General features: G+C 39.1%; 1 protein-coding gene across 1 annotated transcript; it reads left to right on the top strand.

The window, feature by feature from the left end:
* The first annotated feature begins 1,331 nt into the window (after positions 1-1,331).
* RETNLB (resistin like beta) lies at positions 1,332-22,541 on the top strand. The gene is made up of 6 exons (XM_042998327.1): positions 1,332-2,638; positions 7,401-7,457; positions 12,997-13,085; positions 20,591-20,742; positions 21,479-21,538; positions 22,143-22,541. The coding sequence occupies exons 4-6, from the start codon at positions 20,616-20,618 to the stop codon at positions 22,268-22,270; spliced, it is 315 nt and encodes a 104-aa protein (XP_042854261.1). The 5' UTR covers positions 1,332-2,638; positions 7,401-7,457; positions 12,997-13,085; positions 20,591-20,615; the 3' UTR covers positions 22,271-22,541.
* The last annotated feature ends 2,121 nt before the right edge of the window (positions 22,542-24,662 follow it).

The raw sequence follows: 24,662 nt of genomic DNA, 5'->3' as shown, positions 1-24,662 counted from the left end.
CCACAAACTCACTTTTCAGTAGTATAGGTATAAAGGGAGAATACTTAGCTAAAATCTGAGTGAATCTGTCCTCATATTTTATGTCCTGAATATCAAGAATTTAGAGAAGCCTTACAATTGAGAAATTGTAAAATTCAAAATTTTCAATATATATAAGCAATTGTTGCATGTCAGCATTGGTTTTACTGAAAAAAAAAACAACTGAGAAAAGTGGGATGGAGATTAAAATTTTTCATTCAGCAAATATCGTAAAGGGTATTTTCCATTTTGCCTTAGACTCCCGGTCAATCCACAATCAATCATGGCTGAATCCTTGGTAAAGATTCAGTCCATTCACACAATTTCTGGTGACATTTTATAATGAGCAACACACAAGCCTAATTTGATGAGAAGGATGCTTCCCTGACAAAAATGAAATATATTGATAAATTGAACATTTCACCCACTTCTTAAAAAAATCATCTGGGCAAAGTGTTCAGTCTCATTTAGTGAGTTATGTGATGAACAAGTTATGTGCAGTTTCCCAAATGTAGGGTGAGGTTTAAACAGCAGATGGAAAAATTGAAAAAAAAAAAAAAAAGGAACAACTGATTTAGGGAATGACACCAGAGACTAAGGTGTAACGTCAAAGCAAGTGCTTTCATGAGGAAATACAAAAAGACTATACTGAAGTGTTCTCATGAAGACATATGAAAAAACTTGGTTCCTTAAACTTCCCAAGAAATATTCTATGAGTAGAAATTACTTAAGTTGAATTACTGCCTCCTAACCACATTTATAATGTATAATGTCCACTATTTTTTGATAGAATAACCACAAACATAAAATTTAATCAATTATAAATGATATACTTATGCATATACCATTAATCATTTGTGGATTTAATTTAATATAGAATACTGTAGTAGTTGCCTCACCCTTAATCTTACTCAAAAATCCCTTCTTTATTTTTGTAGTAAAAAGTATAGAAATTAGGTGGTTTTGAAAATCTTCTTTGAAGAGCTGCTGATTAGCATTTTTGGATAATAGAAAGCATATGAATTTTGCAACAAAATCTGGTTGGATAGATTTCATGGGGGGGGGGGTAAATCACAGAGCTTCTTGAAACTAAGTTCCGTCATTTAAAAAATGAGAATGAGGCCTATCTACTATGAAAAATTAATTGAAGTGCATAACATGCTCCAAGTTGTAAGTCACCAACCCCCTTTACTCATCTGGGTTAGATGTCTGTCTCTCTGTGCGCTTTTTCAGTACCCTGCAACCAACTCATTGTATAGTATCCCACTTGTCTGATGAGTTATCAACTCATGTAACTTATGGGTAGGGGCAGTGTCTTGCCTGACATTGTGTGTCCAGTGCCTGAGCCAAACAAGACTCTCAGCTAATGAATGAATGAATGAATGAATGAAGCATTCAAGGCTGGCTCACTTTTCTCTGAATTTATGTATTGTGTATTAAACAGTACAGGTATTACAGAATATTTCCATCATCACAGACAGTTAGTAACCAAACCTAGTTTTGGATGAAGAAATGATTTTTTTTACAGGAACAGTGCAAGAATTACATGTTCTATTTGTTTAAATATGTTACAATTATCTTCTGAGAATGCTGTCCACCTATCTTAATGTGATTTACTTAAATACTTCACAGTATGCAAATATTACGTGTTTATCATAAGTAATAATAAATTATCTTTGTGGTGAGAGTTAGAGAGGCTTTCTATGTTTATAAAGAGTGATGTGACCAAACCAAGATCTTCTAGAACAAGTTGACTTGTGGTACAAACATAGTGGTAAATGTGACCGAGTGCTGAGGAAGCTCCAGCTGATCCAAAAACTCTATTTGTGAATAATTTTAAATCAAGAGGAAAATTGGCCTATATCCTTTTTTTTCAAAATTCTGTGATTTCGTAAATTGTTAATTGTTTTAATAACAATCCTCAAGGGGACTGTGTGATATTCAGCTAAGTGAGAGATGCAGAAATGGTGATGTCCCAGTTATGGAAAGAGATTCCAAAATATTTTGGGGGGGGGGGAAGAGACAGACACTGAACTTTATATTCAAATGTTGTGCTAATGGTAATTCCTTTGAAGCAGTCAGAAAAGACTTTCACACAGATGAAAGCATATGAGATCACTTGAAACTAATCTGGAATCTCTTGTAGTTTCTGAGGCTATTGCTTCCAGAGTAGGTTCTCTAACCCCCATCTCTTTTTCAGTACCTATATCTCAACACAAGACCTGCCCTGGTTGAAGTTTGGAAGACAATAGTTATTGAGCATAAATAGTTCATTATTTTATTTTCTAAGACTTGAAATAGCAAAGAAAGAATGTGTATATCAGCAAATAAAACATTCTTCTAATTAGTTCCCACCTCAAGCAATGTTGTTCCCCTTTTGATATGCAGTTTGTCTGCTATTTTCACTGTTCTACTTCTGCATTCAAAATAAACTTTTATATAATTTCATTAAAGGAGGGAACCAGAAACATGGTGGAGTAGGAGGATCCTGAGTTCACCTCATCCCATGCACACACCAAGGCAACAGCTACACCTGTACAACTTACTCTGAAAATGACCTGAAGACTAGCAGAAAACACCTTCTACAGCTAGTCATAGAGAGAATGCCACATCGAAAAGGGTAGGAGGTGTGGAGATGTTGTTGGGAACCAAACCCTGGGTGTGACTAATCACAAACAGAAGGGACATTGAAAGCATAGAGGAGTGAGGGGATCATACCCCACACTGGATACCACCGAACCTAGGGACCTGCACTGGGAAGACAAGTCCCCATAAACCTGGCTCTGAAAACCAGTAGAGCTTAACTCCAGGAGCTTTCAGCAGGACTTAACTCTGGGAGAGCAGGAGGATGATAAGAAAACCCAGTTCCCGCCCTTTAAAGAGCCAGCATACCAAATAGCTAAGCCCACGACACAGCACATAAGTAGCAGTTTGAAAAGCACCTGGCATATATGTATATAGTGAGCTATTGACTAATCTTAGAATGTGTGCTGGAGGGACAGGGATCTGCAGGAGATTTCTCCAGGAGCAAAAGTGCTGGCAGGTGCCATTTCCCCCTCCCCCAGCTCAGATAGCCAAACACTAGCAGGAGCCAGCACTAACAATCTCCACCTATCTTGCTAGCATCATGTGCCCTGCCCCCACATGATGTACCCACACCACCCAACCCACCCACCTCTTCAAGCATCCCACCAAAGCAGCTCCTGTTCCACCACACCTGGCAGACATCCCTGACTGGGACCAGCACCACTCCAAAGTAACTCCTGCCCCAAGTGAAAGGGAGATAACACACACACCAATGCATCTATAGTTCCCACAGCTGGGCCTCTTAACTGGCTGTGCAGGGAGCAAGGCCTGCCCTTCAATGCACATAAAACTGTAGCACAGAGGCTAATTCAGACAGCAAGGCTGACTGCTAGCCCTGCCCACCAACCTGCAACCAGCTGCAGCCACTCTTCTCAACAATGCAGAGAGAAAACCCTGCCCAGTGTGCCCACAGCAGGCAAAGCAGTCACAGCTCAGCCACAACAGGAAGACACACACAGTTCACAGAGGGAACACCCTGTAGTACCTGGTCCTGGTGACCAGGGGGATTGCACTACAGGGTACCACATGACTTCTTCTACATAAGACCATTATTTATTTTCAAGATCAGGAGACATAGCTGACTTGCCTAATACATAGAAACAAACACAGAGAGTTAGAAAAAATGAGGAGACAGAGGAATATGTTCCAAATGAAAGAATAAAACAAAATCACAGTAAAAAAGCTAAATGAAACAGAGATAAGCAATATTCCTGATAAAGGGTTCAAAGTAATGGTCATAAAAATACTCACTAAACTTGAGGAAAGAATAGATAGACTCAATGAGTACCTCAGCAAAGACATAGAAAACATAAAAAAGAGCAGCCAGAGCTGAAGAATTCAATAGCTGAAATGAAAAAACTATACTGAGAGCAAATCAACAGATTAGAAAATGTGAAAGAATGGATCAGCAATTGGAAGACAGGGTAATCGAAAGCAACCAAGCTGAACAGCAAAAAGAAAAAAAAAAGAATAATAAAAAATGAGAATAGGTTAAGGGAACTCTGTAACATCATCAAGCACAAAACATTCACATTATATGGATCCCAGAAGGAGAAAAGAGAGAAGGGGGAAGAAACTTACTTGAAGAAATAATACTGAAAATTTCCCTAATCTGAAGAAGGAAACACACACACAGATCCCAGGAATCACAGAGAGCTCCTAACAAGATTAACCCAAGGAGGTCAGTACCAACACACATAATAATCAAAATGGCAAAAAATAATAATAGAGTTTTAAAATCATCAAAAGGAAACAGTTAAATGCAAGGGGAATCCCATAAGGTTGTCAGCTAATTTTTCAGGAAAAACTTCACAGGCCAGAAGAGAGTGGCAGGGCATATTCAAAGTACTGAAAAGAAAAAAAAAAAAACCCTACAATCCAGGATATTCTATCCAGCAAGGTTGTCATTCAAAACTGAAGGAGAGATAAAGAGTTTTCCAAACAAACAGAAGTTAAAGGATTTTATTACCATGAAACAAGCCTTACCAAAAAAAAAAAAAAAAGTGAATTATTTAAGTGCAAAGAAAGGGCCAAACTAAAAGTAAGAAAATTATAAAAGGAAAAAATTCACAAATCAAATCAAACATGTAGTAAAGGTAGTAGATTAATCACTGATAAAGCCAGTGTATTTAGAATGTAAAAGTAATAAAATCAATTATATCTACAAAATTAGTCAAGAGATACACAAAATGAAAATATGTAAAATATTACATCATATACATAAAACATGGAGAAGGGAGTAAAAATTTAGTGCTTTTAGTATGTATTCAAATTTAAGTGACCATGAGCTTAATATAGACTGCTATACACATAGGATATTATGTATGAAACCAGTGGTGAGCACAAATCAAAAACCTGTAATAGATACACAAAAATAGAGAAAGAAATTCAAGTGTAACACTAAAGAAAGCCATCAAACCACAAGTGAAGAGAGCAAGTGAAGAAGAAAGGAAGAGAGAAGCCCTAGAAAAAACAACCAGAAAACAATAAATAAAATGGCAATAAGTATATACCTATCAATGATGATTTTAAATGTAAATGGACTACATGTTCTAGTCAAAAGAAATAGGATGACTGGTTAAAAAAAGAAGAGTTATCTATACACTGCCTACAAGAGACTTGCTTCAGACCTAAATACACATACAGACAAAAAGTAAAATAATGGAAAAAGATATTCCATGCAAATGGAAGCAAAAAAAAAAAGCTACAGTAGCAATAATTATATCAGACAAAATAGATTTTAAAACAAAGACTATAACAAGAGACAAAGGGCACTATATAATGATAAAGAGATCAATCCAAAAAGAGGATATAACAATTGTAAATACCTATGCAACATAACAGCACCTAAATATATGCAGCAAATATTAACAGACATAAAGATAGAAATAGATCAAATATATATCAATATATTGATATTGGAATTCTTATCCAAAATAAAGAACTTATACAACTCAATACCAAAAGAAACAGTCATATAAGAACCTAAACAGACATTTTTCCAAAGAAGACATACAAGTGGCCAAAAGACACAAGCAAAGATGTTTAACATCACTCATCATCAAGGAAATACAAATCAAAACCACAATGACATACTTCCTCACACTGGTGAGAATGGATAGTATCAAAAAGGTAAGAAAGAGGGGTGCCTGAGTGGCTCAATCAAGCGTCCAGCTCTTGATTTCAGCTCAGGTCATGATCTCACTGTCATGAGTTCAAGCCCCACATTGGACTCTGCACTGACAGTGTGGAGCCTGCTTGGGCTCCTCCTCTCTCTCCTCCTCTCTCTCTCTGTCCCTCCCCACTTACGCTCTCTTTCTCTCTCAAAATAAATAAACTTTAAAAAATCGTAAGAAATAACAGGTATTGGCAAAGATATATAGAAAAAAGCAAACTGTGTACTGTTGGTGGGAATGTAAAATGGTGCGGCCACTGTGAAAAGCAGTATGTAGTTTGTTTAAAAATTGAATTCTGGGTATTTACCCAAGAAAACAAAAACGCTAATTTGAAAAGATATATGTACCCCTATGTTTATTGCATTATCATGTATAATAGCTAAGATACTGGAGTCCATGGTTAGAAGAATGGATAAAGAAGACACAGCTGTGTGTGTGTGTGTGTGTGTGTGTGTGTGTGTAATGGAATATTAGTCATAAAAAGGATGAGATATTACCACTTGTCAGAACGTGGATGGGCCTGGAGGGTATTATGCTAAGTGAAATAAGAGAAAGACAAATACCATAGGATTTCACTTATATATGGAATCTAAGAAACAAAACAAATGAATAAGCCAAAAAAGCAGAATCAGACCCACAGATACAGAGAACAAACTGGTTGTTGTTATAGGGGAGGGGGTTGGGGATGGGCATATGGGTTAAGGGGCGTGGAAGGTACAGACTTCCAGTGATGAAATGAGTAAGTCACAGGATGAAAGGTACAGCACAGGGAATATAGTCAATGATATAGTAATAGTGTTATATGGTGACAGGTTGTAACTACACTTGTGGTGAACATAACATATAGAGCTGTTGAATCACTATGTTATACACTTGAAACTAATGTAACATTGTGTGTCAACTCTACTTCAGTAAAAAAAGGACCCCTTTTTAAAAAAAATTTATGTTTATCTTTGAGAGAGAGACAGAGAGCAAGCTGTGAAGAGGCAGAGAGAGAGGGAGACACAGAATCCAAAGCAGGCCCCAGGCTCTGAGCTGTCAGCACAGAGCCGGACCCGGGGCTTAAACTCAGACTGAGATCATGACATGAGCCAAAGTTGGATGTTTAACTGAGCCACCCAGGTGTCCCAAAAAGGGCCCCCCTTTTTTTTTTTAATTTTTTTTTAACGTTTATTTATTTTTGAGACAGAGAGAGACAGAGCATGAACGGGGGAGGGGCAGAGAGAGAGGGAGACACAGAATCAGAAGCAGGCTCCAAGCTCTGAGCCATCAGCCCAGAGCCCGAAGCGGGGCTCGAACTCACGGACTGTGAGATCGTGACCTGAGCTGAAGTCGGACGCTTAACCAACTGAGCCACCCAGGCACCCCAAAGGGCCCCTTTTAAACATTCTTTACACTTCCAAGATAGTTGTCATATTTTCCAGTACCCATTAAGAAACACTTTTCATATTTATTTATCAAAATAAATATTTATTGAGTGAATATTATTAAGGGCCCAGGATCTGGGCCACCAATAAAATAAACATATTCTCTGCTCTCATGGGGATTATAGTCTAGTGGAGGAGGAAAACATTAAACAACGATTCATAGAAATAACTGTATATTTACCATTTGTTGAAGGTTAAGATGAAAACAGAAAAATCTCCCCTGTGGAAGTGACATTTATGTGACTTGAAGGTGAGTAGAACAGAATCTGACTGGGAAGGTAAGTGCAAAGGCCCCTCCCACAGGGAGGCTTCCAAACTTATGTGGGCCTAGTTGGGGGGCGGGGTTGGGAAATAATTTGATGGAACTAGCTTTTACCTGCAAAAGCAAAAGGCCTATTTGGTTATTCCTAGAGTAGTCAAAAGAGCTGCAGAATCTGCCAGAGATTTCATCCAGGAATGGAGAACAAGTAGGTACAGAAATGCAGGTTTGAAGGTCCAGGGGAAAAAGAACAGAAATTCATAATAATTTTATCCTACCAAGGCCTGCTCATTCACTAAAAGAATTAGGAAAGGATTTGTTGGTTACAGATTTGCATTTAGGAAGCATTCCCTGGGTACCATCTGGGGAATGAAGTAGAGGGAGCAAGGACACTTTCAGGGAGACCCTTGGGGGATCAAGGACCCTGGAGAAAGATGACAGAAGTCTGGAGGAGGGTTGACAGCAGGAGGGTTGAAAAGAAGTGCAAACATGTGAGATGTAAATATAAATACATAAAAACCAAAAACTGCTTATTAATTCAGTAACACTCTCAAGGGTTTGTGTTTATTATGCCAGCATCCTTCCACATTGGAAAAATAATAAAGCTTTTTGTGCTATTTTGAGTCCTCTGAGCTGCAGCTGCCAAGGTGGGATTCAAAACCCTGGGATTTTTATTAGGGGGAAGGCTCAAGGAAAGGAAATAGGGAGGGCCAGGCACTTGGGGGAGTTGTGACTTGCAATGCAAGTCCCACCCTGGCGGTGAGGGGAGAGTTCCAGCGGCTCCCCCACCATTTAGCAGGACTCGAGTGCTGGTTACTTTATATAGCATTTGCTCTTTTAAACTGCAGCTTTTCTTCTGTGCCTCTGGGCAGACAAATTTGTTCATTTTCTCTCAGTACTATTTCTCCCCATTGCAGCTGGCAACATTGAGTATGGGGGTTCCCTTCATTACCTTGTCTTCATCTCTCTTGCTCTTCTCTGTGTGGTCTCTCTATCTTTTGTTGTGCAGAAGATGTTCAATCAGCCTTCAGTTCTTTAGGAGGAATTTCTCTATAAATAGGTGTAGATTTTGCATGTCTGTGGAGGAGGTGAGTTTAGGGACTTCCTATACCTCTATCTTGGACCAGAACACAAAAGGAGTCCTTAGAAAGAAACAAAGGAAGGAAGGAAGGAAGGAAGGAAGGAAGGAAGGAAGGAAGGAAGGAAGGAAGGAAAAGAAAAAGAAAGAAAAAGAAAAAAAAGAAAAAGAAAAAAAAAGAAAAAGAAAAAGAAAAAGAAAGAAAAAGAAATTTCTTGGAAAACCTGTGTTAGCTCCTTAAAATGATGACACCAAGACCAAGCATGGGCTTTTATATATTATTTCTCCCCCCAAAACAGGCTCGAGTGTAGGATTCATGTGAAAGACTTTGGCAACTAGAAAATCATAATATGAAATAGAAAGAGACAGCATCAGGAATGTTGGATAGAATTCTGTTTTCTCAAGTAGTGTCCTTGATTTAAACAATAACCATTCCTCAAGAAGAAAACTCAGAGAAAAGAATAGTGTGTCTTTTGTACTCTAGCAAATGCTTTGTGAAGAAAATGGAAATTGAGGACCAAGAAATGCAAACCTGAAATGAGTATTTTCCTCTGGGGTAAATTAAGTGGTCGGAGGGAAAACTCTAGATGGGATAGTCTTATTTTACCTGAGCTTACGTGGTGCTTCAAGAGGAGATGGAAATCTGGATGTGAATGTGAAATATCCTACAGTTAAATGTGGATGACTAACTTCATTTTTACAAAGTATCAGGCAGACAGAGCCCTTTAGCCAAAATTTGCATCCTTTGCATTATTAGACCTTCTTCCTTTGCTCCCAATTATGCTTCTACCCCTCACTTTGTCTCAGGGTCTACTCAACTCCTGACTTCCTGGGTTCTGACTCCTGCTCTAAATGCCATGCATGCCTTTGACCTTAATGAAAATTTTCTCCAAAAACAAAGGTTGCATTCACTTATCAGGTTTTCCAGCTCTTGATCCACATATTGCCCAGACCTCTAATCCTAGCACCAGACCTCCAGGCCAGACCCCACAAAGAGCAAGTAGACAGGGCTCCACACCAACAAAAAATAACAGCCCCCAAATACGCTGGGCCCCTTGCCAGATTTGTGTAAGCATAACTTATCATCTTGCTGGCGGAAGAGTGAGATAAATGAGAACTCAGAGGACCAAAAACACTAAAGCCTGTCAGGACTGAAGCAAGCTCAGACATCATGGAGCCTTGGCCCAAACTTGATGCCAAAAGGGAGTGCTGGGGTTACACCCCAGATGCCTCTGTTGGCATCAGAAAACTCCAGAAAGATCCAGTGGTTTAAATTCTTCCCTTAATTCTGAGCCAGAAATTCTTAATTCCAAGGTGGAAGTATAGCAGAAAGAAGGAGGAGACCTCAGAGCAGAACTAACTCCTGGACTCTGATTTATGGGCATAACTGCCAGGTTTGGGCATGTGACAATAGATCATCATTCTTGTATTTGCTGATGCAGCTTTGAAGCCTCATTCCCAGTTCAGGGCTCTTGGCCAGAGCTCAGTATGGAAGACACAAAATAATACTGGGGACTGATTGTAGAGGAATATGTCAGTGAGTATGACATTCATGAGGGTTATGCTTGGGGGAGACAAACTGCAAAATATCGAATATTGAAATTAGATGTTGTCAGGTTTCTTTTCACCAATCCCCACATGCTCCTGCTTAGTATTATAATAAATATCCATTACCCAGGAGGAAGAGGAGAGAGTCAGCAGCCATCACCAGACATCTGGCTTTGGAAGCAGTTTTGCTGAAGAGAATACAACCTGTGCCACTGAATCCAAACAGCATTCATTCTTGGTGGTCGCGAGCATCCTTGCATCCAGAGAAAGGAATCACTTTGCTATTTTTTATGGTTTAATTTTATTATTGCATAAAACATTTTGGCTGTATAACTTTCTGGACTTCCCTGTTTTACAACCAATAATCCCGCTGAAATGTGAAATGTACCTAAAATTAACAAAGACAGTGTCTCATCCCACATCTCTGATTTCATTTAGGCTTGAAGAAGTAGTCCAACATCACACAGAGTACAAAGCACGGGAGCAGAGAGACCTAGGTTTGCTCCCAGCTCTGTGCCGCAAAGTCACTCATTGGTGACCTGAATTAAGCCACAATAGTTGTCTTAGTCTTAGACTGTGTTGTTCTTTGAATGATGCCATAGAATTAGATCATCTCCAAGGGCCCTGGTAGCTCTAACACTCTACTGCTGAACTCAGGCTGACATCTGAGACAGACTCATGAGACTTATCTTCAAGTTTTCATTCCTATAATGATATGTGGATGACTAGGGGCTGAAATATTGGGAAGATATCATGGAAACTTTCTCATATAGACATCAGAAAAAATGGTCAACAGATTTTTGTACCATTTCTGTTTAAAATCCTTATTTCTCTGGATAAGAAATAAAGGTTTTGACAATATCTTCAAAAATATTATGGCACTGTCCTTCTCCTCTACCCCTGGAGGTTCCACTGGGTAAGAAAGTTCTGAAAGACACGTGGGAATTTGGTCAAGCACTCCCTTCTGCAGCACTCACAGGAAGGAGGATCCAAGGATTTGCTGACATCCAGCTAGGGGTCCATTTGGAGCCATCTACAGATACTCTAGAGACATTGTGCTCTTTCAATGAGGAAAAGCCACACATATAAAAAGCCATACTCACTACCTATTTCCTGACCCATTGCAAACCACCACAGTCTCTTCTCATCAGTCTTTCTTCCAAAACATAAACTATACTGTGACAGCCATAATGCTTCTATTTACATTTCTGAGGCAATATTTTTAAGATCCTTGAAAGCTAGATTGACAACCATAGCCAGCCTATGACTTCATTTTTTAAAATTAAAGGTTATAATGCTGTTTCACATCTATTTCTGAGTAGCAATTCACCCCAAAACTCAGTGCTTGAAGCAACAATTTATTATTTCTCATGCTTCTGTGGGCTGAGGTTTTTCTGCTAGACTCACCTGGGCCCACCTATTTTGCTGCATTCAGCTGGAGAGAGTCTCTGACTTCTTCACTGATGTCTGGCAGTTGGTCCTGGCTATTGACTGGGGGACCTTGGTTCTCCTCGGTGAGGTTTCTTATCTTCTAGTAGGCTAGACTGGTTTCCTTACATGGTGGTTTGGGGGCAGCACTTCAAGGGAAAAAAGAAGCCACAGGCTTCTTATGGCCTAACCTCAGAAGTTGTACATTATTTCTGGTGCATCCATTGGTCAAAGCAAGTCACAAGTCCAGATCAGAGTTAGGAGGTGGGGAAATAAACCATCTCTTGCTAGGAGGCACAGCGAAGTCAAAGAGACATGTATGTAGGAATTGCTGCTTTTTTCACCTCCATCTGCCACAGACAACTTTTAAAATGAGGCAAACCATAAGAGACTCTTAAATACAGAGAACTGAGGGTTGATGGAGGTGGGGAAAATGGGTGATGGGAATTGAGGAGGGCACTTGCTGGGATGAGCACTGGGTGTTTTATGTAAGTTGTGAATCACTGGATTCTACTCCTGAAACCAAGACTACACTGTATGTTATCTAATGTGAGAATAAAACATTAAAAGAATAATAATAAAATCATAAAAAATAAAGTGATTTTAAATAGTAAAACAGTACAATCATGGAAAAAGCAGAATGTATCAATAATTACAAGTAAAGAAATAAAATCACTCTTAATCCCCCCATCCCAGGAGAATGACTATTAATATAAGTGCATGTATGCCTAACATTTTTGTATACATCTTTACATCAGGTCAAAAAATACATACTGTTTTGTTCCCTGATTTTTATAACCCAACAGTATGTCCTAAGCATTTCCTCATAATGTGCCTAATATATCATATTTAATGGGCCATAATTTATTTATGTATTATATATATTTTTACTACTATAAATAATCATGTAGTGAACTTTTTCATATAAATCTTTGTGCACATCTCTGATTATTTCTTTTTTTTTTTAACATTTATTTATTTTTGAGAGACAAAGACAGAGCATGAGCAGGGAAGGGGCAGAGAGAGAGGGAGACACAGAATCCGAAGCAGATTCCAGGCTCTGAGCTGTCAGCACAGAGCCTGATGTGGGGCTCAAACTCACAAACCGCGAGTTCATGACTTGAGCCGAAGTCGGACCCTTAACCAACTGAGCCACCCAGGTGCCTCTATTTATTTCTTTAAGGTTAAGTCCATAAAGTAGAATTGCTATGTCAAAAGAAATATATATTTTAAAATTTTGAGATATTTTGCTAAATGACCTCCTATAAAAAAGTTAATATTCTGTTCTCAGCAGAGAAATATAAGAAATCCCTGTTTCTCCCTTTTCCTTAACCCTTCTGAGTCTGAGAGGTAAATACTGACATTCATAATTATATCAATTTGTATATCATTGTCAGTAATGTTAAACATTTTTCCCATTTTTACCAGCCATCTGTATTCTCTCACCAACCCAGTCTATTGCTTGTCTCTCTCTAGGAATATCAAGAAAAAAAAATGGAGAAGAAGGAGTCTTAACGGAATGTGTTCCCCTTAATTATCATTATATCAGTCTCTTTTCCCTATAGGTAAGTAGTTTACTACAAATGTGAGCACTTAAAAGTGATAAAACAATTATGTCTCATGAGTCAAGAGACCAGGTCTGGTGGGGAAGGGAAGGGGAGGGGAGGAGAGGGGAGGGGAGAAAAGGGGAGGGGAGGGGAGGAAAGGAAAGGAAAGGGGAGAGGCAGAGAGAGAAGAAAGGGAAAAAAAGATATGTGCTCAAGAGAAGGTACACAGAGGTGAAGAAAAAAAAGTTAGAATTAATTTAATGAACAGAGATGGATCAGAGAGGTTTAGAAAATCAATATTGGCTGGATGTCAGTGTAGAACTAAATGAGGAGAACATGGGGTATAAGAACCAGGGAGATTGGGCAACCCATTACTGCATTCGGGATATGCCAGGGTTGACCCTTTTCCACCAAAACTCAGTGGTTATCCTTAAAAAATTAACAAAAGATCCTGAACCCTCACGACATATTTCAACAGCATGTTATATTTCAATAGCCCAAGAGACTCTAGTTTGGTCCTCAACTTGAAGTGAAATAGAACCACATAAAAAGGTAGAATAAATTTGTAGGCCAACATTCATCCATTCATTTATTCAACCAGCCAACAAACAACCATTGACATCTGCCATGTGCCAGATACTGTTTGGGCACCGAAGATATAGAGAAGCATTAAGTAATGATTCTTGCTCCCAAGCAACTTAAAATCTAGTAAGGCATCAAATGTTAGGGAAGAGAAACAACTTGGAAGGGAAGAGACACCTAATGATATTTAATTATTTAGACTATGAACTTATGATGTATCCACAGTGAGAGCCTCACACTTTAACATTTGTGTCATTAAGCTTGTCTCACCACTAAGAATAAGCCAGAAAACATGGCTTTTTTCTCAAAGCTAAAGGATTGCTTAAGTCCTGAAATCTCATTCTAAACACAAGACTCTAAGGAGTTTGAACTTCAAAGTCAGTGTGTTGGAGTCTCAATACTTTCAGGAGCCTCTTTGTCCCCTTTATAAATTTCCTTTCCTTCTCCCAGTGACGAGTTCAAATTCCAGAAATCTCAAAAGTAGAGTGGATCAGTAAATAACCAGATGTTTCCCAATCCCATGTTCAATTCCTGGGTACAGGAAGATGATTTACCAGTTAGACTTAATTTAGAGATTATGATAGGAATTAGACAGAGCCTGGTATCAGGAAATGCTCTCAATATAAACATTTATTATAGGTGGCCAAATGAATAGAATGCAAAAACCAGAAACCTGGTAAGGCTCTGGAAAGCCATATTTATTGTGTATGTCATGTCTGTCAGCTGCTTACCATGTATCACCAATTACCATGCAGCACAACCATAATCATGTCATTAAAATATATGTAAATCTATTTTTAATAAGATTTTATCTGTCTATCTACATACACATGTATATAGAGAGAGACATGCTCAGGCTTCTCAGTTTGTCCTGGATCAGCTCAGCGACCCTCTTACAACTTTAAAAAATTAAAGGGTACATGGTTCCTAAACTTCAGGAGTTATGGTGGATCTTGCCTCACCCTACGCGCCATTTCACCGACAGACAATCTGAGGTTCTTTCACAAAAGCATTGATTGGAGAGTCAAATGGCTGAGCATGTACTCTTAGAATTATAGCAGGAGTGATACTACCAAGAGATCTTTCTTTTTTAAAAAAATTTTTAAATTTTATTTATTTATTTATTTTGAGAGAGAGAGAGAGAGAGAGAGAGCAGGGAAGAGACAGAGAGAGAATCCCAAGCAGGCTCCACACTGTCAGCACAGAGTGGCTGATGCAAGGCTTGAACTCACCAACTAGGAGATCATGACCTGAGCAGAAACCAAGAGTCAGATGCTTAACCAACTGAGCCACCCAGGCACCCCACCAAAAGACTTTTCAATAGCCCTCTACCTTTTACTGCCTCCTCTTGGGTGGTTGGCAGTTTCTACAGGTCTCTTTTCTTTTACAGGGGCTCCTGTCAGTCTCCCCCTGGACCCACCCCCTTCCTGAATCAAAACGCTGGAATCTTCTATTGCTTCTCTTTAGCTAGCATGCAGAGACAGAGAAATAAAATAACAAGTGGAGAAGAGAGCAAACTAGGATAGCCTCCATGACAGGTGATCCCAGGGTGAATCTAATAATGCAGACTTGACCTTGACCTATGTCACCTTTAAACAACTTCACCAAAACTCTGTCTACTTCCAGGTCTGTGCCTCCTCTAATTTCCACCATGCTTACCTTCTTTCTTTTCATTACCTCTTCTCTATTCTCTCCTCCAGATCCTCTTCTTTTATTATCTCCTCCCCAGTGTCCCTTTCTGCAGTCATCTCCACCTCGTATTTCTCACCTCTGCTGTTGTCCATACCCAACAGTTAGCCTAGCATTACCGCAAATAACTTAACAACAAATGCCAACAACATGCTATTGTCTATTAGACATTTCCAGCATCCAAAGGACCTGGATGGCCCAATTATTGGTCCTTTGGACAAATAAATTCAGTAAGCCACTCTGGGATATTCTTTTTGGACACTGGAATGCAAATTTTTTTCTTATTACTGACTTGAACCTGATTAGAACCTTGATTAGTGAAGAGACTTTATGCTTTCACAGCTAATTGAAAGAATTAAATCATCAAGTTTTATAGAACCAGTTTTTTTCTCTGCTTGATGGTGCAGAACTCTACAGTCTAATCAGGTACTTATGTAACATGTGAGCAGATTCCGAAGATAATTTTTGAGGGATGTATCACCCTATCTCCAAGCAAACCCATCACTAATCTCTATTCAGGGTGGGTCAGCCTCTCAATTTTTTAAAGTTTTTATTTAAACTCCAGTTACTTAACATACAGTCCAATATTAGTTTCAAGTGTACAATTTAGTGATTCAACACATACAATATCCGGTGCTCATCACAACCAATGCACTCTTTAATCTCTATCACCTATTTAACCCATCCCCCCAACAACCTCGCCTCTGGTGACCATCAGTTTGTTCTCTATAGTTAAGAGTCTGTTTCTTGTTTTGCCTCTCATTTTTCCCTATGCTCATTTGTTTTGTTTCTTAAATTCCACATATAAGTGAAATCATACGGTATTGTCTTTCTCTGATTGATTTATTTCACTTAGTATTATGCTCCCCAGCTCCATCCATGTTGTTGCAAATGGCAAGATTTCATTTTTTTTTTATGGCTGGATAATATATATTCTTTATCTATTCATCTGTCTATGGATGCTTGGGTGGACTCTGTAATTTGGCTATTGTGGATAATGCTGCTATAAATATTGGGGTGCGTATATCCCTCTGAATTAGTGTATTTGTATTCTTGGGGTGAATATCTAGTAATGCAATTGCTGGATCATAGGGTAGTTCTATTTCTAACTTTTTGAGGAACCTCCATACTGTTTTCCAGAGTCAGCCTCTCGATTTTTATCCACATTTCAGTTTTTACATCTAAAATCAACCTGAATGGTTTTTCATGTACTGTCTAAAGTATATGAATCCATAAGATGAAATAGCAACACTTCCATGCCTCATCAGAGAACCAACTCTAGCCAAAAATAGAGCTAGAAACTTGTGTTTGAGAGACCTGCAGACTTCCTGTGGTTATTGGTTTTTCTGGTCTCCTACTATTTTATTCAGATGCACCGTGAGTTTTTAAAAGTTAAACATACATTCAAATGCAATTTATAAACTGTAAACATGTCCAAGTAAGTTTATTATAAATCACTAAAAACAGAAAATGTTAAAGAATGAGAAAAACTTAATAAAAAGAGAAGCTCTATTATTTACTTCTTATTAATTTATTCTCCTCTTTCATTTCTAATTATATTTATTTAGGTCTTCTCTCTCTCTCTCTCTCTCTCTCTCTCTCTCTCTCTGATGTGTCAAGCTTATCAATATTGTTTATTTTTTCAAAAAATTAGCTCTTAATTTCATCAATCATTTTTAAAAATTTTTTTTGTCTCTATTTCATTTATTTCTATTCTCATCTTTGTTCTTCCTTCTACTAACCTAGGGGTTTGTTATATGTCTTCATTTCAATTTTTAAAATAAGTTCATAACACTTCAGAAACATTCAAATTTGCCTTTGTATTTAAAACTCCTATCTTGCTCTGTATTCCTGCAGTTAAACAGTATAATTTAAGTAAGCAATGATAGCCCAGTGATTGTAAAGAAAAATTAGCAGATTTATGGGACGCCTGGGTGGCTCAGTCGGTTAAGCGTCCGACTTCTGCTCAGGTCATGATCTCGCGGTCCGTGAGTTTGAGCCCCCCGTCGGGCTATGTGCTGACAGCTCAGAGCCTGGAGCCTGTTTCAGATTCTGTGTCTCCCTCTCTCTGACCCTCCCCCGTTCATGCTCTGTCTCTCTCTGTCTCAAAAATAAATACACGTTAAAAAAAATTTAAAAAAAAAAAAAAAAGAAAAATTAGCAGATTTAAATTACATCTATTTGGTCACTCTATATGATTATATGGGGTTTAATTGCATTTAAAATTTTAAATTCAGGGCACCTGGGTGGCTTAGTCAGCTGAGTGTCCAACAGGTCCTGATCTCATGATTTGTGAGTTTGAGGGCATGCATTAAGGCTCTTTCTGCCCCTTCCCTGCTCATTCCCTTTCTCTCTCTCTCTCTCTCTCTCTCTCTCTCTCAAAAATAATAAACATTAAAATTTTTTTTAATTTAAAAAGTGAATACAAACTGAGTGGTATAATATTTTTTGTCTGATAGTGCACAAAAATACTATGCTGAATATAAACAGTAGCTTTAAAATTGACATTTGGTCTTTTTCATAGTTTTTGTTGGTTTTAAAACCAAAGAATGAATCAAGAAATAATGATTATTACTGATCATTACATAGTTGTTACTAGAAATAATTTTGTTATGTAGAGAAGAGGAGTGTTAGAGTGATCCCCTCCAGGTGTCAAATATGCTAGGCTTGCCACTAACTACAAGTGTTGCCCAAAGGACACGGTCACTGTCTCTGTTGCCCAGGCTCACTGTAAACCAATCACATTCTCTTGTGATCCTGTTCTCTTTTCTTTCCTTGCCATTCTTAACAAACCCAGTAGTCAATGCAGTTCAACTCATCTTTAATCCATGTTCTTCTGGTCATCTACTTCCCAGTCTATCACTTTCTTTACCTGGCTCCTTTAAAAAAGTTTTCACTTCTCTTCTTAAATTGTCTATGCTATTATTTTCATCTGTGGATTGATAAGTCTCAAATTTATATCTTCAACTCTCACCTTTCCCCCAGACCCCAGAAGTATATACCCAACTCCCATGCCACCGCTCCACCTGGATGTCTAATAGGCATATTAAATTGACCATGATCAAATATGATTTAATGTTCTTGCCATTATCCATGCTTTCTCCAGGGGTCCCCATTTTAGTAAATGGCATCACTCTTCAACAAGTCATTCAGAATATAACCTTGACCTTTCACTACTCTATTCCTCCTTTGCCCCACACCCAGTGCATCAGTAAACCTTAAGAGGCTCCACCTGCTATATATAACCAAAGTCTACCCAGCTCTCACTCCTTCCTTTACTGCCATCTGAGATCTGGAACTCTACAAGAGCTTGCTATTTGGTTTCCTTGCTTACCTATTTTCTTCCACAGCAGTGGCCTTAGTAAGATTTATAAAATATAAGTGATCTTATATAAATAAGTCATATCATCCCTAAGCAAAATGCTCCAGTAATTTCTCATCAAATTTGCAATAAACCCAGAGCCCTTATGTTGGTTGATAAGTGCTCTGTAACCAGCCTGGCGCCAGTTGTGTTTTTGACCACTTTTCTCACTTCTCTTGCCTTTACTCACTTTGCTCTCTTCAGACACACTGCTTTTGTTGTATTCCTTCAACACACCAACCACCCACCCCCCTGCCTTAGGCTCTTTATACTTGCTGGCCCTTAGCCCAAAACATTTGTCCCAGCTTTTTCTATGGCTTACCCCACACGTCTGCAGCTCATTGCTTATAAGTCATCTTTTCTGAGGTGTCTTCCCTGAACACATTGCATTATATACAACACAGAAGCACATCCAACTGCCTTGCCTTCATTTCTTTCCTTCAGGGAATTTTTCAATATCTGACATATTGTATAGTTATCTTACACCTTAGAGTGTAGTCTCAAGAGGGCAAAAACCTTGCCTGCATTGCCCACTGCTGAGTCACCAGAACTAGAATTAGTATAGAGAAGCTCTATAGTTGTTGAATTAACAAATGAACTAATCTACCCAACTTTTATACCAAATCCAAGCCTGTGCTCTTTTGTGTTCTGTATTATTCCTTTATTTCCTCAACTCTTATCAGTGAATTAAGGAAGCATCCTTGCCTTTTTGCTGGCACCATTGAGCCCCATCCTCAAAGTTTCCTGAGAGAGATATGTAGAAGTAGCTGTTCCTCAGGGGGCATCTTTAGGAAAAGGGACAGTGAGGCTGGTCACAGCAGAAGTAGATCCAGGCTTTCCCACCTGACAGCCTCCAATAGTGGTCATCCAACAGCCATTCTCTGCTACTTCATCTAGCTTTTGAATCATGGGATTCAATCCTGGTGACCATGTGCTCCACTGTGGAGACTGTATCATATATAGGTCCAATGGTCTAAAATAAGGGATTGTAGAGATCTACTTAATTTCTCAGCCACTAATGATGTAAAAGGAGGTCATATGACCCAGAACTGAACAATGAAATACAAGGGGAAATCTGCTTGAGTTTCTAGGGGAAAATTTGCTTCTAAAACAGAAAGGCAAAGCCTCCCAAAGAGAATGGTTTTACCCCGACCTCCCTTCCTGTGGGGAATAAGCTTAGGAATTCCCTGAGCTTGCACCAATGGGTTAACAAGGCATAAAGAAATAGAAAGCCACAGGATGAATGCGTCCAAGATTAGGTAAACAAGATTAGGTAAACAGGGCAAAGGCCCTCAGTATAGGACAAAGGTATAGGAATAGGAAATCTCAGGATGAAAACATCCAAGATTAGGTAAACAAGATTAGGTTTTCAGGGCAGAAGTGCCACCCAATTTAGTACAATAGCAGAAAGTTGCTTTCACAGGAAGGAAGGAAGGAAGGAAGGAAGGAAGGAAGGAAGGAAGGACAAAAACAAGTAAACAGGACTCCCCTTGGCAGAGAACCAGAACAAAGGCAGCTGTTGCTTATCATGGATGCACTGATGTTTATCACAGTTGTGTGTCACACTCAAGCAAGCAGTTCTTTGAAAGTGTACTGGGGAGTGTGTTTGTCTGTGCTTTCTTATGTGTTGAGGGGTGCCTAAGTCAGTTACCATAAGGTATAAAACATCCTTTCCTGGCCAGTCTTTGTAGACCTCTTCTGAACTCATCTGTGAGTTAATTTGCTCTGCAGCCACCCTCCCTGGTTCTTCAAACAGCTTGGAGAGATCCAGAGTCTTCCATACTGGCACTGATTTTCTCCTATCTGTTCTCTCTTGAGACTGTTCACGTGTTCCCTTCCTTCTTGACCATACTGGAGCTCAGAGATCTCAGCTTTCTATCTTTCCTCCCAGCCCCAGGACATTGCTGTTCTACAGGATGAAGCTTACGTCTTACTTCCTTCTCATTCTCATCCTCCTTCTCCAGCTGATGAGCCCAAGGTATGCTCAGTGTTCCTTGGACTCCATCATGGATACAAAAATAAAGGAAGCTCTCACTGGCTTAGGTAACTGACTGAGGGCAGAGAGTGGGAGAGAACCCCTGATCATGCCACCTATTCCTAAACCTAACTTCTTCTTGGTCCCATCCCTAGATCCTAGCTTCTATTAAGTCCACTCAAGCTTAATCTTCCTGCCCATGGCTTTTTCTACTCCCATATCATTTTGGACTGCTAGCTAAAATTTGAGGTTTCTCTGATGATAATGAGCTTGATGATGATGGTAATGAGGAAGAATATAATTATAATTTATGGACACTCATTACAAACGAGGTATAGTGCAAAAATTTACATAGATAACCTCAATTTTCACTTTATGAAATAAGTACAACTATTACTTTCATTTTATAAATGAGAAAACTGAACTTTAAAACCTAGTGAGTAGCATGATTATGGACACAGTGACACTTCTGAGGTAAAAGGAGATTTGGAAGGGGACTATCGGAGACAGCTATCATGGGCAGTACCCCTTCTTCTCTCCTGTTCAGAATTAAATCCTACCCCAGTAGGGGCGCCTGGGTGGCTCAGTCGGTTAAGCGTCTGACTGAGGCTCAGGTCATGATCTCGGGGTCCATGAGTTCGAGCCCCGCGTCAGGCTGTGTGCTGACCACTCAGAGCCTGGAGCCTGTTTCAGATTCTGTTTCTCCCTCTCTCTGACCCTCTCCCGTTCATGCTCTGTCTCTCTCTGTCTCAAAAATAAATAAACATTAAAAAAAATTAAAAAAATAAATAAATCCTGCCCCAGCAAAGAAGATTTCATGTACCAGTATCTTTAACTCAGGCAGACTGTCTTCCTGCCCTGCAGGTAAGTAACTTCATGAGAAGGAATGGTGAGTAAGATGCCCTGTGCCCACCCCATCCATCCCCCAGCACCTATACCTTTCCTTGCCTCATGATTGTATTAACCTGGAGGTGAGTTGTAACCTCTGGTTCCCAGTGATCTCTTACCCATTCTTATTTCCCTTAATGATGCTACTGAGGGCTCTTGGGTTTATGTCTCTCCCCTTCCCACCTCCCTTTCATGAGCTCACATATCAGCGCTCCCTCCCCTCCTTGTCCTGTTATGATCTGTTACCTACCATTCCCCCTGTCCTTCATCTCCCTTTCCCAATCTATTCCCTTGTCTGGTGAGTAGGGCCAGCATAGAGGTAAATATATCATGAATCTAAGGAAAGAAATGCCCAGGCCCCTCATTTTCACAGGCCTCTTCCATGGCCATATACCTAAGTTTGTTTTAGTGATTTTTTAATTTTTTTCCTTAAAGAGGGCTCTCAAAATCAAATTAGTTTGCAGTCCCACAAAACTTAGATCTACCCCTGGGCTGCACAGATATGAAAAACGGTAGGTGTACACCTCCCTCCTCTCAAAATCCAAGGGTTCTGACATCTGTGTCTCATGTGTCCATATAGGAATGGTTGTCACCAGCTGTGCTTGTGGCTATGGCTGTGGTTCCTGGGATATCCAGGGAGAAACCACATGCCAATGCCAGTGCAGCACTATAGACTGGACCACTTCCCGCTGCTGCCACCTGACCTGAGGGGGAGGAGGATGAGAACCCAACTGTGTGACCATCACAGTAATGAAACTACACATCAAACAGGAAACCTGACTCAAACTGTCCCTTTCATTTGTTACAGCCTGCTTCTTGGGTAGTAAAGACAACTCTTTGCATCTCTCTGTGTTTGTATTTTTGATATTACTGCCCTGGGCTTAGAATTCCTCTAGCCAGAAAATTTCTCCAGCGTCCCAATTACTCCATCTCAGCAAGGATTAGTAAAAATATGGGGAGACTGGGGAAATTTGAGATTAATATTCCAGCCTCCTAGTTCCCTCATTGTTTAACAAAAGGACAATGATTATGCCAGACATTTTGCTTGGCACAGAGAAAGTAAATAACATGCATGCTCCTATGAGGCTCACTGAATAAAAGAGTGTGGGTTCCAAACTAAGTGCAGGCAGATTTTCCAAGGTGGAGGCAGGTAAGAATGGTTTTAAAAGAATAAATTTCTAGATTTCTGGCTTGTGTATATACTGTTTCCTAAACTTATGTGTCAGAGATCTATTTTGATCAAAGTGATGAATTTGCCATTGTCTTTCTCCCCCATAACAAAACAAAAATACAGCATTTATCTGCCATTGAACCTTACCATAATTCATCATCCTGGGATATAAATATCTGCAGAATGGAATGGTCCAAAATACTGGCACCAATGTTGAGTGATCCAGTGACTGGGTAACAAGTCCTTTCACAAGTTGCAGGACTTTCAGTGTTTGACACAATATTGAAAGAGGGTATCATCCAGTTATCGATTGGTAGACCACCAAAAATAATTTTAATAATAAACTTCAGTATGACTTTTAACAAGTAACTCAAAAGAATTCAAAAAAATTGAATGATATTACTACAATAAAAATTTTCCCTTCCTACATACTTAATTATGAAGAAATTATCTCAAAGCTTATAAATATGAAAAGAAAAAGAAATATATTGGCTCTAAATTTCATCTCTCTAGGATTATTTATTCATGGATAAATAAATTACTGAAAGAAAAATCAGCTCCATTTCTCTCATTTAAGAAATACATTTCTAAAATATACCATTGGTGTTTATTACTTTTCAAAATTTGTTATAAATGTTTGTTCAATTGTGTGCTATTAATCAGTGTAATAATAACTTAATGCCCCTACTTGTGGCAAGTAGAATGAGTCTTTTAAAATATAAATGAAAATTATGTCAAATTTTTGCCCAAATTACACATTCTAGTGACTTCTCATTACACAGAAAATAAAATCCCAAATGTTTATCATGGCCAACATTATCTGCATCTAGCCATTGGCTATATTTCCAACTTCATTTTGGATCCTTCACCCTGGCCACATCTGAGTTCTTGGTGTTCCTATAAGCAATGGTCACCCTCCCTCCTTAGGCCTTTCCACTTCATGTCCCTCCTTTGCCATAGTTACATGGTTCTTCACAAACAAGGTCAATCTATTTCAGAGAAGCTTTCCAGAATGCTCTATATCTTGTCCTTTATTTTTTGTTGTTGTTTTTTAAATATTTTTTAATGTTTATTTATTTTTGAGACAGAGAGAGACAGAGCATGAATGGGGGAGGGTCAGAGAGAGAGGGAGATACAGAATCCAAAGCAGGCTCCAGGCTCCGAGCTGTCAGCACAGAGCCTGACATGGGGCTTGAACTCACATCCCGTGAGATCATGACCTGAGCCGAAGTCAGAAGCTTAACCAACTGAGCCACCCAGGCACCCCTGTCCTTTATTTTTTTTTAATGCTTTCTAGTCCTGGCTTAAAAATATGTATTCATCTGTTAGTATATTATCTTCCCCCTTGAAACATGTAATCCATGAAAGATGACATTTTGTCTAACTTGGATATCATTGAATCCACATTGCTTAGAACAGAACCTGGCCCATGGAGGAGTTGCAATGGACAAACAAATTAGCCTACTATCAAGTTTGAGTCAGCTCCCTTTCTTGCTTTCTATCCAGCTTCCTGTACCTCAGCATTGGTCACTGAGGGACAGACATTGTTTCATTGGCCCCTGGGTCTCATGCTCAAGGTGCCTGTAGAAGAAATATCAGAGGGTATGTCTTCTAAAGAAAAAGTCAGAGAATGAAGGTGGAAGTCAGAGAGGTTAGCAACAGTAGAAGCAGAAGTGGATTTTGTTGTACTGGCTGATATGGTTGCCCACTGAGTGGCCAATTTCCCCTTCATCTGTGTGAACATCATCCTGGTTTCATTCAGAATGGTAATGTTCCCAGTCCTGAAGGATAAATTATTATTTAAGTCAATAATGAAACTTCTCCTCTTGGCCAAGTATTCTCTTTCCTAGACACCTTTGCATGGGGTGGAGTTGGGGAATGTGACCCATATCCGTCCAAGAAGACAGAAAAGAACTCTTCTTGGGTCTT

This window comes from Panthera tigris, chromosome C2 (genome assembly GCF_018350195.1).
Source record: "Panthera tigris isolate Pti1 chromosome C2, P.tigris_Pti1_mat1.1, whole genome shotgun sequence".
Lineage (NCBI taxonomy): Eukaryota > Metazoa > Chordata > Mammalia > Carnivora > Felidae > Panthera > Panthera tigris.
This window is presented reverse-complemented; position numbering and strand designations above follow the sequence as displayed.

Coding starts and splice junctions, on each gene's coding strand:
- RETNLB (XM_042998327.1), top strand. CDS start 20,616: ATGAAGCTTACGTCTTACTTCCTTCTCATTCTCATCCTCCTTCTCCAG. Junction 20,743..21,478: donor GGAAGCTCTCACTGGCTTAG/GTAACTGACTGA, acceptor ATCCTGCCCCAG/CAAAGAAGATTTCATGTACC. Junction 21,539..22,142: donor ACTGTCTTCCTGCCCTGCAG/GTAAGTAACTTC, acceptor GTGTCCATATAG/GAATGGTTGTCACCAGCTGT.